General features: G+C 51.9%; 4 protein-coding genes across 4 annotated transcripts; 3 read left to right on the forward strand and 1 right to left on the reverse strand.

Annotated features, from left to right (window-relative positions):
• Positions 1-411: 411 nt before the first annotated feature.
• On the forward strand, positions 412-2036 carry C7974DRAFT_412452 (cytochrome P450; the record flags this gene model as incomplete). The annotated part of the gene is made up of 3 exons (XM_046143643.1): positions 412-1777; positions 1825-1940; positions 1992-2036. 3 exons carry the CDS (start codon positions 412-414, stop codon positions 2034-2036), a joined length of 1527 nt encoding a protein of 508 aa, XP_045998235.1.
• A 596-nt stretch (positions 2037-2632) lies between these two features.
• C7974DRAFT_423797 (uncharacterized protein) lies at positions 2633-3724 on the reverse strand (the record flags this gene model as incomplete). The annotated part of the gene is made up of 1 exon (XM_046144403.1): positions 2633-3724. The coding sequence occupies exon 1, from the start codon at positions 3461-3463 to the stop codon at positions 2633-2635; it is 831 nt and encodes a 276-aa protein (XP_045998236.1). The 5' UTR covers positions 3464-3724.
• Positions 3725-8431: 4707 nt separating this feature from the next.
• C7974DRAFT_412454 (MAP kinase) lies at positions 8432-10017 on the forward strand (the record flags this gene model as incomplete). Its single annotated transcript, XM_046143644.1, has 3 exons — positions 8432-9127; positions 9177-9838; positions 9888-10017. The coding sequence occupies 3 exons, from the start codon at positions 8432-8434 to the stop codon at positions 10015-10017; spliced, it is 1488 nt and encodes a 495-aa protein (XP_045998237.1).
• Positions 10018-10713: 696 nt separating this feature from the next.
• Positions 10714-12694, forward strand: C7974DRAFT_308853 (uncharacterized protein; the record flags this gene model as incomplete). Its single annotated transcript, XM_046138193.1, has 4 exons — positions 10714-11028; positions 11078-11234; positions 11281-11394; positions 11421-12694. The coding sequence occupies 4 exons, from the start codon at positions 10714-10716 to the stop codon at positions 12692-12694; spliced, it is 1860 nt and encodes a 619-aa protein (XP_045998238.1).
• Between the last annotated feature and the right edge of the window lie 2270 nt (positions 12695-14964).

The raw sequence follows: 14964 nt of genomic DNA on the forward strand, positions 1-14964 counted from the left end.
TAACCGTGATCTGCCTTCATTCTACTCTGCGATTTATTCGCAATTGGACGAAGGGTGGACGGCTTCTTGCTAATCCGTTCCAGCGCTTTGCTGAGATGGTGTGTGAGCCAGTCATTGTAACCTACCTTCTAGGTTGCTCCGTAATTCTTGCACTTTAAGCATGTACGACTTCCACATCAGTAGACTTCTAATCTATCGCCTCCATACTGTACACCGGAAACTGGCGATCCCGACCAAAACCTTCATATTGTCTCTGTCCATGCTTGTTCCCGGACGGAAACTACTTCATTGCATCGGATGAATTTCGACCTAGCTATGTTTGTCCAATATATAAATGCACTTGAGAGCGTCCATTCTTGTAGTAGACTACAATAACAAACTCATTGTTTTGACCGCTCAAAGTCAATCAATATGGCAGTGCTCTCAACCCTTGTGTCACCTTCGAATTTTGGCACTCAGTCGACGACCTACATCGCCATCACTGCAGCCGTACTACTTTTTGTCTACCGGATATTCAAATACCTGACACAGACTCACGCCGACATACCCTTGGTCTTTCCAGAGCTCGATGCAAAGGCGAGAGCGCAGAAATGGTTCTCCGAATGCGACAAGGTGGTGCAGGCTGGTCACCGACTGTTCCAAGAGAAACAGATCTCGATGTTCCGTGCCACTGTTGAAGACGGAACAGAAACAGTCGTTGTCTCCGACCGCTACATCAATGAGCTTAAAGCGCTTCCCGACAGCGTTCTCAGTGTGACGGTCGGTGTGAATGAAGACATGCTGTCCCAATATTCCCATATCAAAGTTGTCGATCCTATTGGACAACACGCAATCCGGTCAGACCTTACACCTAGACTGCCGCTTCTCATGCCCGCCATTGCCGAGGAAGCAGTGGTGGCTTTGGACAACTTCTTTCCCAAAGACGCGGACGACTGGGTTTCTATCTCTGTTTTCCAGGTTGTACTCAATTCTGTAGCTCAAGTCTCAGCCCGTCTATTTGTAGGGACAAGACTTTGTCGCGACCCTCGTTGGCTTCAGTGCTCACAAACCGCGGCTATCAGCGCATTTGCAACAGTATCTGCGATGAAGCGGTGGTCAGCATGGCTACGTCCACTCGCTCAGTACCTGGAACCTGAAAAGCGAGCGTTGGAAGCGGCTCGGACAGAAGCCATCGCTATACTCAAAGAGGACGCAGAGGCCAGTCAAAGCATGGATATCAAAGACGAAGACAAAGACTACTTGTCCTACTGGGTTTCAAATAGGCACCCCAAATATGCCACAGATTTTGGAGCCCAAGCTCTCCTCCAACTCGAACTGTCGATAGCCGCGATTCACACGACAACGATGGCCGTTACCCATATGGTCTACGATCTGGCTACATATCCCGAATACGTCAGAGTACTGAGAGATGAGATCAAGGCAGCGTTGGCCGCGAGTGGAGGTGTTTACAACAGGGACTGTATCGCAAAGATGGTCAAGACTGAGAGTTTCATGAAGGAGTCACAACGGCTTCATCCGCCCAGCTTTGCGACTTTCAAGCGCAAAGTTATGAAAAGTTTCACTCTGTCGGATGGCACTACTTTCCCCAAAGGCATTTCCATCCAGATCGACGCCTCAGCACGCTATCGCGACCCTCAGAATTGGGAAAATCCCGATCAATTTGACGGATCTCGCTTCATTAGACTGGCTGAGAATGATCCCAATAAGGCCCGTCATCAGTTTGTTTCTTCAAACGCGGACTATGTCTTCTGGGGCCAGGGCAGACACGCATGCCCAGGTAATGGAAAAAGCGCTGATTGACGAAACATGCTGATCTTCTTGCAGGACGCTTTTTCGCTGCAAACGAGATCAAAACACTCCTTGCAATGATTGTATTGAAGTACGACCTTTCACTTGAGCCTGGTGCAGAACGCCCAGCTGATATCCATGTCGGTTCATTTGTGAGTATCGTCCTCAAAGCCCCAATTACTCCCTTGCTAACGACGGAGTAGATCAATCCGAATCCTACAGGCACAATTCGTGTGAAGAGAGTATAGAAATCCCCAAGATTAGGCACAGATGTCGGCGAGGTTCGCTTGCTGCTTTACGTTTTCAAGACAACTAGCTTCTGAGGGAGGTAGAAGTCTCATTCATGCTAGCAACACATTATAGTAAGATTCAAAGGGCCACTAGAACAATTAGCCTTTTGATCTAGTAGTCCTATAGAAGTAAATTTTGGCAGCTTGTTTCTACACCCAGCTATTGATTACGTCGTTTCACCCAATCATACGGCGTACCAAGGCTTGACTTGCTTGGGTAATCAAAGTCTGAAGCTTGCATCACTCGTTGAAAACCTAAACTACAAGACTGCATGGATAGTTGAATCAATTCGTATCCCGTAAAAGCACCCACAAGGGGTCCTGAGATGTCTACAGTAGAGCAGCAGCGAAGAGAAAGGCGTGAAGAGAACATTTGGATTGAAGTCCCTGTAGAAAGTAGGGAGGCATTGGAAATCCCATGGATAAGGTGAAGGTACAGATGTGTTCATAATATCAACGATGCGAATCAAGATATAGTCACTGTGAATCATCGAAGGGAAATTGAAGTGCGAAGAACGAATAGAATTACACCACCAGCCAGCTGGAGGGCAAACCTAATCGAGCTCGGGCATTACACTACCGCCAGGATCTGATGCAGAATGAGAAGTACTGGGGAACAGCTTCTTCATCTCAGCACACAGCCTCGCCAACCCGTCCTCCGTCAACTCCTCCCCGGACCCCTTCTCCGCCGACTGCGACTCCACCTCAGCATCTTGAAAGTACAGTGCTTCGGTTTCCTCGTCAACAGCCGGATCCGCATCTTGAAAGTACAGTGCGGATCTCTTCGTGAACCCCTTCGTCTCAAACCCCTCCTCTCCGAAAAACCCCTCGACCCTCTCCTCCTCCAACACGTACTCCTCGGTACCAACGAACACCGAAATATCGGGTCGAAGGGCCTCGCGAGTCTCCCGGTCCGACGAGATGATCTCGCTACCGAACAGACACCGGTCCACACAACTGGACCCTACCCCCACAAGCTCCGCCTCCGGCAGCATGAAAAGCCTGGCGAGACGCTCAGGCTGGCTGCACTCGATCTCCACTTTCTGCGCGTCGAGGAGCGCGTCGCCGAGGACAGTGTATACTTCTGTCCATGTGATGGAGAGGTGTTCGGCGGTTGAAGGGAGAATGATGAGGTGGAGTGTGACATCTCCAGAGAAGAGGAGGTCTTGGTAGTCGTCTCCCACGAGCACCGAGTACGGCGTCAATTCCCATTTCTGGGCTTCGGCACGTGACTCTTTGGTGGTGGTGAAGAGAGCAGGTGGTGAGGAGGTGGAGGTGACGGCGAGATCGGCACTCTCCTTGATGGTGATGGTGATGGTGTCGGGCTTTGCAAGCGCGAAGATGTGTGAGCGAAGCTCAATGGGAAGTGATGTGAGTGAAGCCATTGTGAAAGGTAGTGAAGGTGTTGAAAACTGTGATGGGTCTGAAGAGCGATCAGAGAGAGTAATGGGTGTGGCTTCTGAAGAAAGAAGATGAGAAGTAAGGGGGGGATTGCTGGCCTTTATAGGGCGGGAGGCTGAGCCCTGTTCTCTGCCACGGGCGTTATTGTTGCTATTGTCTAGGTCCTTTCGAGAAAATTTCGCAGATCCTGGACCCTGAAACACGTTTGGCGCTCACAATAATAGCTGGAGCCTGCCTATTTAGAGGTGAAAGCAAGCTAAAGGTTCGATTACCATGGTTTGGGATTGAGAAAACCAAGTGTTTTCGAAGAGCCGCCTCAACATGGCACATTGTACCCACATAGCCATGATCGAATGCGATTCTTCGGCTATTCAATCATGCACACGCTTGATCTGGCGCTCTGTGATCTGGCGCTCTGTGATCTGGCGCTGTGTGATCTGGCGCTGTGTGATCTGGCGCTGTGTGATCTCGCGGTCTGTGATCTTTCGTGTTGTGATCTTGGGCATGTATACGTAGTCCTACACTTTGTGCCCACAAAATGTAGAAAAGCGACATCACCTGATGTCGCTTTTCTGTGGCCGTTGATGTCATCTGATCCCTTATACATTCGAAAACAATTTGATCTATCACGCGCAATCAGCGCTCCAATCCACACATATCAGACCCTAATCTATCATGTAATGCAAAATGAGATGTGGGATATATAGGTACTGTTGAAGACAGCTGCAGTCTGACTGCGATATGAATTCACGACAGGTGTACTGCTCTGTGTCCGTCTGGCTTCACGCATGACGCACATTCACGAACGCGCGCCACTGATGTCTCCAAATCAATTGAGACTATATAAACAGCAGCCGATGTTCTGTTGTTTTCTCCAATGCCAACAGTCAAAAATGCATGTGACTCACAAAGTTGGAATGCTAGATCCGGCGGCCTACTACAACCCTCTAAGCAACGATGAAGACGCAGCGGAAAGGAACGCCAAAATTCATACCCGCTGCCCGTATGTTCAATGGCTACCTAAATAGTAGGTGTACGTTTAACGTGTTTGTTGAGTGTTTACCCAGATAAGTCAAGACAGTTCAGCAGGTAGGTGCCTACTCCAAACGCAGAAACTTGGTTCCTCTGCGAGGCTAGACCAGTTATCTATTATAGTGCCTAGGCGCTCTAGCATTCATGGGCTACTTTACCTTCCTCTGGGCGCTAGCACAGTTTAGAGGAGCATTGTTTTAGCATACTAGGCCACGAAATCGATCACAATCGTGGTCGTAGTACCAATCGAGCTGCTTCAATACTTACCGGAGTTTTTAGAAGGCGGGGCTCACGTATCAAAATTGGTCGTGATCTCGATTACACGAGCAGCACCTCTAGCACGAATGCGCTCTTGATGCACATGGTCCGCTACCAATTCAAGGAACTGAGATTTTATCGCGATTACCGTCTTCTTACCAAGATGACCGCGTATTCGAAACTTGCGTTGACAATATCGCTTTCGAACGTCAACATTAGATGTATCAAAGGGTGAGGATTTTCTCTTGGAGAGCGATCTGCCGAATTGCTCACAAAAAAGCACACTGATTGTACGCGTAGCGATTCTACACCCAATTCGATAGTGCTATCTGTCAATGCTCTTCTGATAGACCCAAAATAGAGTGGTGATGTATATCAACATCCGACTTTTGCCGAATACGCGATTAGATCATGCGATTCGTTACGAGCTTCTCATAAGGACCCGCCATGTTGAAGCCGGCGTCCCACCTCTTATGGACTTGGCAGGACAGGGAGGTGGCAGTCTGACATTCAGTCGACTTTGCGAATTCAGGACTCCATGTCACAAGCGTACCTCAGCGCTGGAGGGCTTGCCATGGAAGTACTTCGCTCGGGTTGAATGACGCGGAAGTGGTGCAAAACAGGCCAATGGATCCATTTGCTTCACGCTACCAAGACCATATCTCTAGCGTAATTAATAATACGATGGAAGTGCACAATCACGACTGGTACTATGCCCCGGCGGAGAACAAAACTACGCAGAGATCTCCAGGGGCAGGTACCGGCGAGTTGAACGTACAGCGGGGGGCATCAATGTAACCATTTTGGCTCTGCTCAAAATCATCGTGGGTATCATTTGACTTGGTCTCTCAGAAGTACATCGCGATCCAAATATGACGAGATGCTACTGGTATGGCGGTGGCAATGACGCTCAGCCTTCTTTAGGTATCATGGCCCAACATCGTGTGACCAAAAATTACGTGGACAAAGCTCCGTATACATAGGACAAGCACATACAAATGTTGAGGCTGAAAAGCAATGTGCATCTTGTATTCATCGGCGCTGAGCCATCAGGTGATGCTCAATGCTCGCAGAGAAGAGCGTAAGTTCAGCAAAAGCATTCTGCGAAAGACATCATGATGGAAGGACTTCAGCGTGCAGAACGCAGGTCGCAAACTGTCAGTGTCTCAACGGCATCTTCCATCAGTATGGGCGGGCCTGCACGCCAACCCGGGTGAATTAGTACAGTCACTCTACTATACTTCGCTCACCAGTATGTATTACATTGCCCTCTCGTAGCTAGATCGTGGTACAGTACAGTGCTCCATCTTACCACACAGTGGCTGCATTTACGAGGCAAAAGTGGTTTGCGGTGAAAAAATGCTCGTTATGCAGTCCGGTGCGATGACGGTATGATACAGTAATGGTGACTCCGGTCTAGGTACGCGAAGTCTTCGAACACGCGTACGAGACGTATGATCGATCGAGAACCATGACTACCGAAAGATACATAAAGTGGTCCACGGCTTGACGTATTTTGACCGCCGGTAGCTGTATCGACATCCTAGGGTACTGGAGATTGGAGTCGAACTTGAGTGCATCGGAGGCGGCGTTGCAGAGGGCTTATGCATCAGGACACTGAGTAAATTGTTGACTGCTGAGTAAATCGTTGACTGCTGAGTGAATTGTTGATCGCAACGACGCGAGGATCTGCACACTCTCCGAAAAGGTGAAGCAATGCTGCACCACAATGACGAACAAGGGACCATTTCGCGTTTCAACGGGTACAACTCCTGGTTTCGAAACGACTTGTGTGCTGCAGCCTGCTCCGTCGATATAAGTCAAATTTACTGATAAGCGTACGGAGTAATCTTTGAACTGCAGCTGCGTATCCTTGTCTACGGAGCTCGCTCGCTCACAAACGGGAAAGTGCAGATTTGGGTTCGCATGCGCAATGTGTCGGGTAGAGATTTGGAGTGATCGCCACTGAAGCTAGCCACACCTTCCACACCGGTGAAATGACACATCTTATAATCCCTTCCGAAAGAATTAGCTAAAATATAGCCAATTACCTAAGTGGAATACCCCTCTCCATTGTGCATTGGTGAAGAGCCTACCACATCACCAGCGGGCTGGTCGCAGACTATTACGGCCAGCCGGCGCTTAGGGTGAGCGGGGGCAGCCGCAACAGGCGTGAACGGGAGCCATCCGCGGTGGAGCGTCAGCGCTTCATGAGACAGGAGAGACGATCGCCAAGATAAGGTACATGCCAAGTGCCCACTTTGGGAGCGCATGCCTTGATATCGAATGCAGGGCCAACTCGCAGGGAACTTCTTTTGGCATTCATGAGGGGCTGGAGACATGAAGCTTGGAACACACCCGGATCGATGAGCGCGGTAATGGGCACGGCGACGAGAGCGGTGATGAGCGCGATGATGAGCGCATGGGTGCCAGGAGAAGATCCAACGTCAGCCACCGTGAAAGGCTGCTGCATGTGCGCGTTCGGACAGCCTTTGCGTGTAACGTCAGGCACACGCTAGGTTGAGGCACTGAGAGCAATCTTGTGCGTAGAGATACTCGACCACTGGGAGGATTCCCACGACTCTCTATTTGAGCGATGGATCCAGGTGCCGGGCGCAGCGTCAGAAGATGCCGTCGGCGGCTGACTCTGGACCAAGGGCAGCCGCACAGTGGGACTTGGACGAACTCAGCGCATTTGCGTTGGGCCCGCGAATGGGGAGGGCGTACGTAGTAGGCAAGTGCTGAAACAAGGTTCTCGGCCACTCGTCCTCAAGGCGCGCAGCTCAGCGCTTTGTGAAGCTGGTCCACAGATGTCTTGCCGTGCTGGACGTCCTGGTGGGGCCGCGTGCTGTCCTGCAGCTGTTCGCACTCTTCTGCCCTCATCCCTATCCACCACGCTCGCTATTGTCTCTGACTGCATTTCGCGTGTCTACTTGTCAATCGTTAGCTCACGCGAGCAGCTGTAGTCGCTGTCAGAGGACCCTGGAACCACCGACTGTTCGAGTGCCTTCTGCCCTTCTCGGCAAGCCTTGTCCAGCACGCGCCGGGTCACCTCTCCACAGCAGTGTGAGCCCCTCAGAGACTAGATTCTGAAACAGTCCGCAAGCCACGCCTCGGATACCGATAGAAGCGAGCGCCCTTTGCAGCCGCTTTGCAAGCAAGGTCTGTCCTGCGTCTGTCCACCAACGTCTCGCAGCCTTACCCGCCCACGAGTCGCGCCTGCCGCCTGCGAGCCGCACCTGCCTAGGACTCGTGGCCCGCCAACGTCACTCGCGGCCCAGTCTCCCAAGCCGCCGTCCACCGCAGCTCTGCTTCTGCCACGCACCCTTCGCCCCCTCCTACGCCCTGCAGCAGTCGGTCAGCATTCCTCGGCTGACGGCAGCGAACCGTCCTGCCGGAACCCACACTACCTGCGTGCAACACAAGCTTTCACACAGCTCCTCGATCTTGAGGAACCTGGGACGACTCCGAGGCCTCTAGCATCCTCGGTCGACTAGCTGTCCGCTGTGCCCCTTGCACAGCAGGCACTTGAACTGCAGTAGCTGCTGCTGCATCGCCAACTCGAGCTGTGCTACAACAGCCGTAAGAGTGCTCTTTCAAGCAGAGCGCTATAGATGCTGCCCGGCTTTTCCGCAAACGCGACCTCGAGTCCTCAGCCCAACATGGCATCGCCCGTACCGCTTCTCCGCGCGCCTGTCCCTGGCGGCCGTGGACCTCGCAAACCCGCTCTCGGCCTGTCCATCCCCGCCTCACCGAACGCTCGACCTGTTGTGAACGGCACCAGCGACGGGCAGCCCAGCATGGGCCGCCCTATGCCTCCTCGTCTACAACTCGCGACGCCCATGGGCTCGAACACCACCCCTCAAGAAGGCGGTCGCCCGCGGCTACAGCTTGCGACCCCGATGGGCTCAAGTCGAACACCACAAGGGCTGCCCCCGCTGCAGATATCGACGGGACTCTCTGCCAACTCGAGCGATGCAAGCGCGAACTCAAGATCTGGCAGTTTCGGCGAGATGCAAGCGAATGGCTCTGCATCGTCATACCAGAATGGCACAGTGTTCCCTTCAACCCTGCAAGAACCCAATCAGGCCAACGATCCTATCTCAGCCATATCGCAGGGCGGCAGCGAGGGAGGATCAACTATGCAGCGGGGTGCAAGCAGTCAACCAATGCCAGACCTCGAGGCCTTGGCGCTGGAAAAGGGTCGCCCCTTGGATGTCGAGGATCTTGATGACATGGGATGGAGAGCAGCCAGCAACAAAGGTTTGATCGATGAGCTTGGCAGTCTTGGGGAGGGTGCTGGTGGCGCTGTCACCAGATGTAAGCTGAAGGGCGGAAAGACAGTATTTGCATTGAAGGTACGTCCACTAACTCGATTGTAATACCCGTACTAACTTACACGACTAGATCATCACTACAAATCCCGACCCGGATGTTAAGAAACAGATCGTACGAGAACTATCGTTCAATAAGAACTGCGCCAGTGACCACATCTGTCGTTACTGGGGCGCCTTTGTGGAAGACAGTTCTGGTACAATCAGCATCGCCATGGAGTTCTGCGAAGGTGGATCTCTCGACGCGGTATACCGCGAGGTCAAAAAGCTGGGTGGCCGCACTGGCGAGAAGGTTCTCGGAAAGGTCGCAGAAGGTGTCTTGAATGGCTTGACTTACCTACACTCCCACCGCATCATCCATCGAGACATCAAGCCTAGCAACATCCTGCTCTGCAAGAACGGGCAGGTCAAGCTTTGCGATTTCGGTGTGTCTGGTGAGTTCGGAACGAAAGGTGACGCCAATACTTTCATTGGCACATCGTACTACATGGCCCCTGAACGAATCACTGGACAGAGCTATACTATCACTAGCGATGTGTGGAGCTTAGGTGTGACGCTTCTCGAAGTTGCACAACATCGTTTCCCGTTCCCCGCAGACGGTACAGAGATGAATCCTCGCGCTGGTCTCATTGATCTTCTGACTTACATCGTCCGACAACCGATTCCTACACTGAAAGATGAACCGGAGGCTGGCATCAAGTGGTCAGAGAACTTCAAGTACTTTATTGAATGCTGGTAAGCAACCCCTCCTTACCGCTAGAGAACCATCGCTAACGGTACCTAGCCTCGAAAAGGACTGCCCGCGTCGCGCCACGCCTTGGCGCATGCTGGAGCATCCCTGGATGGTCGAGATGAAGTCCAAGAAGGTCAACATGGCGCACTTTTTGAAGCAGGTATGGGACTGGAAGGACTAAGATTCTTGCCGCTACCCTTCGACAACCCATATTCTTTTATTTCTGGTTCTATACTTGGGTCATCTGCTGGACATTGACCGAGAGCTGACGAGATCATGATCGCCATGGTGCGCACGAAAGCGGCCACTGGCGTCTATCCATTCTGGACTGCATGGCGAGACAGCAGGGGCTCACAAGAATCTAAACAACGATGTATTGCGACTTGGTGGGCAGGTTACGCATAGCAGCACGGAGCGGAGGACACGGAGCATTGATGGCGTTGGAGCTACACTTTCATTGTGGCATACAGCCACTTGATCCAAATATTAACACACGATATGAAACAATATGACTTTACCTCAGCCTCTATTGCAACCCACCTTTGTGAATCTACTGTCTTACATGTCGAGTAGAATGGGCAGCCAGCCGTCTTCGGACTAGATCGGGCACGGACCTTGCGACGTGCGGCAATGCAGGAGCAACTTCGAAGTTCGAATTCAGAGTCATCGAAATAAATACTCGGCAGCGTTTGACGCCACAACAGCTGTCAACAAACACATTGACGCGGCACAGAAGCTTTCCCTGGCTTCGGCACACACAATACACCAAGGCTCACAGCCAAATATCCGTCACAACGCGCTTGTCGCACGCGACAGCCCCGCCGATTACCCCACCATCTTTCTACGAAACCATAACTAAGGCCTCCAAATCCTCAAAATGCCTACCATTTCCGTCGATAAGGCGGAGCTCTTTAAGGAGCTCGGCCGCGAATACACCACCGAGGAGTTCGACGAGCTGTGCTTCGAATTCGGCATTGAGTTGGACGAGGACACGAGCCAGAGCACAAAGCCAGAGGACCTGGCGCAACCACCGCAGCTGAAGATTGAGATTCCGGCGAACCGATATGACATGCTCTGCTTCGAGGGCATTGCCCTGAATCTCAAGGTCTTCTTGGAGAAGGAGAAGTTGCCCAAATGGCAGGTTACACCGCCGAAGGATGGACAGCTCCAGGAGTTGCACATCAAGCCCGAGGTTGGTACAGTCTTAAGTGGATGAACATAGCAGTGTTTAACCAAGACAGACTGCCCAAATCCGCGAACTCTGCTCTGGTGTCATTCTGCGAGGCATCACCTTCACACAAGCACGATACGACTCCTTCATTGCATTACAGGACAAGCTGCACCAAAACCTGGCTCGCCAGCGTACATTGGTCTCCGTTGGAACCCATGACCTTGATAGTGGGTGGCACAAAAACCAGTTCTCGACTCATCTGACGAAAGGCAGCGATCAAGGGCCCCTTCACATACGAGGCTCTGAAGCCGGAGGACATCGAGTTTATCCCCCTCAATCAGACGAAGAAGATGAACGCTAGGGAACTTATGGAGTTTTACGAGGTGCGTTATGTGCGAGGCACGCGAAAGGAGTGCGACTGACGTTTGGACAGAAAGACAAGCACCTCGGTCGCTTCCTGCACATCATTAGAGATTCGCCAGTATACCCTGTCATCTACGATGCAAACCGAACTGTTCTCTCGCTCCCGCCCATCATCAATGGAAACCACAGCAAGATTACACTGGACACGAAGAACGTCCTTATCGAAATCACAGCAACCGACAAGACAAAGGTTGAAATTGTGAACCACATGCTCATTGCCATGTTTGCAGGATACGCCGAGTCGATAGAGGCAATCAAGATTGTTTCTCCTCACAACAGCGAGTCAAGGATCTCGCCAGACCTCTCACCGCGCGAGTGGAAGGCTGAGGTTGATTACCTCAACAACGTCACAGGTCTCGATCTTTCCCCAGAGGAGATCTCCGTACTCCTCTCCAAGATGGGCCACGATGTAACACCTTCGAAGACGGACAAAAACATCCTTGACGTCTCCGTCCCCATCACAAGAGCCGACATCCTCCACCAAGCCGACATCATGGAGGACTACGCCATCGCGTACGGCTTCAACAAGTTGCCTCGCGTCTACCCGAACAAGACTGCTGCCGTATCTGCCCCGCTTCCTATCAACAAGCTCGCTGATATTGTGCGCCTCGAGTCCGCATCCGCCGGCTGGACTGAAGTTATGCCGCTCATTCTGTGCTCGCACGAGGAGAACTTTGAATGGCTGAACCGCGTTGACGACGGCAAGACAGCCATCAAGCTTGCCAACCCCAAGACTGCTGAATACCAGCTCGTCCGCACATCACTTCTGCCCGGTTTGTTGAAGACGATCAACTCGAATAAGCACCACTCGGTGCCGATGAAGATCTTCGAAGTCAGCGACGTCGGCTTCAAAGACGAGACCAAGGAGCGCAAGAGCCGGAACGAAAGGCACTTTGCTGCGGCTATCATGGGTAAGACATCTGGATTTGAGCAGGTACACGGTCTCATGGACCGCCTGATGCTTATGCTTCGATCGAAGTTCACGACAAGAGAAGATGGCCTGAAGAATGCTGCACTGGAGGGCTACTGGATTGAAGAAGTCGAGGGTAAGACAATAAAGTCCTTCCACTATTTGTTGTCACGTACTAATTCTTGTCCAGACAAGACTTTCCTTCCAGGGCACGCAGCGTCCATCAAAATCAATCTTGCTGGCAAGAACCACACTATCGGCGTCTTCGGTATCTTGCACCCCAGCGTATTGCAGAAATTCGAGCTGCCATACCCCGTTAGCACAGTTGAGTTCAACCTCGAGATTTTCTTGTAGATCTCCGAATGTACCCAAACAATCATGAGACGTCCGGCGCAATCCAACGTAGATAAAGTAGCATAGATGCATGACATGCGGCAACTTGAATACCGATTGCCACCACCGAAGCCTGGTTGCATTTTCAGCGTGGCGTATGCATGAGTCAAGATCTGAAGCTCATCCTAGTGGCTCCTGCGGCATCTACGATCCCCAAAGGAATGATAGAGTGCTTGCTGGAACCGTTCCCTTCGGCTTTCGTGCACAAGTACTCCGCCCCTCACGCGTCAACCCAGCACCTCTCAGCACACAGCCAGTATCAAGACGTCCGCGCCCCAAGATTATCAGATCCACCCGACCGTGTCTCTTCAACCTCGAAAATTCGCCTCGCCCTCCCGGGTTGCCACCCTTCTACACACATGACGCTATGCCAAATATCGTATCGCAGGTTGTACATCGAGACGTGCCGGCGCAATAAAGGATCCTCGTTGATTTCATTCGGCAGCTATGAGTATCTGCAAGCGACTACGCTTTTGTTGTATGCATGTGTGAAACCTGCCTCGCAAGAGATGAGGTGTGAAGTCTGACAGGCGTATGTAGGAGATACGAGGTGCACGGCAGAGACTGGCGAGCGGGCAAACGCAAATAGAACGCGATCGAACACGAAGGGCCAGTCTGGACTCGATGATGCTTGGTCTGTGTTTGGGCGTATGGGGAGCGGGCAGGCGGTTCGCGACCTGAACAGGTGCACCGGTGTGCTTGATGGATACGATCTTGATCGAGCTGGTAGGACACTGTCTTCAATCAGTGCGGTGGATGATAGGGAAATCATGGACACTAGAGATATTCCAGCGTTGAAACAATCTGTCCGGATAGAGGGCCAACAGGAAGGGATCTGATGTAACGGCTGGATCCAGGCACGACGGTGACGATATCCATCTTGATCTGGGAGTGCGATTGCAGGAGCTTCCGGTGCGAGGATGTGTTTGTATGATCCTTTGGCGTTTCAAGTTGTTGCTTTGGGCATGTCGACGAAGGGATATAGACTACGCGGTAGACTACGCGGTAGAAAAGAAAGCAGAGTGATGAAACGCAAGTGAAGCCAACGAACTGCTTCGCAAGACAGTGAATCCGACGGTGGTTCAAAAGACATGAATCCGGAGTCCGAGTATAGAAAGTGAACCGGGCGAGAGAGAAGTCCAAGCCCGGTATATTGAATGAGAAGGATGTTGCTTCAAAGATGGTCACCGCAGGTAGAGAGAACGAAAGAGCATGAGGACCGTAGGAATGGAGCGCAAGTAAGATAAGAGGGCAGCAACAAGACCGAGGTGGATGGATCTTAGATTGATCTCCTTGTTTGTTGTTCCTCCTGTGATGGTCTCGGCTCATGGGTAATTGCAAATCGAGGCGAACACGACCGTGTTGAGTCGTGACCGCGCAGGAGTGGATCCAATATCAATGCTTTGGGCAATCCCATTTCGCTTGGTCACCAAGCTTTCAAGGCGTTCTATTCTCAGCCTAATTCCGCGAACCGTTGGCAAGGTGCAATATAGATCGACGGTGGCGGCATCTGTCACGATTGGAGGACATTCTACGATAGCGTTTACTGCTTCCGCGGTCGTGTCCGGATGAATGCAGGAGCTCGGCACGTGCGATGGTACCCCTATCGCGCAGTATTGGTACCAGGCGGTCAGCGTGTTGTCCACCTGGAGCGTGCATCACCGTTGCCATGCTGCAGGACATCCACAACGCTGAAACACAAATGAGGACCCGCGATGCGAATAGGGTATTAGCCGATGACGGCATCTGCACGGCGAATTGTGTGGATCCAAACTCGCGCAAGGACAACGAAAGGCTGTTGCCGAAATGAAGGTCGACTGATGGGCGTGGAGAGCTACCAGAGGCTAACCCAAAAAGACTGTCACATGATGACGCTTGCTCAGAATAGCCTCGTTAATGCTTCATCTCCACAATTCACGATGACACTGACTCTCTGTTGTCAATCGATCCGGGGGCCAGAGCGCCTTGCACAACAATTCCAGCGCTTGCGCGGTACCATCAATCGACAGTCTAACACACTAATAGTGGCGACGTGGATCGCGTGTACAATGGGGGACAACAAACAATGATGTTGTGGGCGTTTCGTTTCGTCGAGTGCGGCTGAAGGGTTCGAAATCCGCAATCGGTGTTGATCTCGCAGATTCTGCGACACTGACACACGCAAAGACCCTCCGCAGTGCTCTATCTGGCGAAAGATCTCCAGAGAGGCCATGTCTTGTTCTGTTTGTGGA

This window comes from Boeremia exigua, assembly GCF_020726555.1.
Source record: "Boeremia exigua strain MPI-SDFR-AT-0100 chromosome Unknown C7974scaffold_5, whole genome shotgun sequence".
In the NCBI taxonomy this organism is placed as follows: domain Eukaryota; kingdom Fungi; phylum Ascomycota; class Dothideomycetes; order Pleosporales; family Didymellaceae; genus Boeremia; species Boeremia exigua.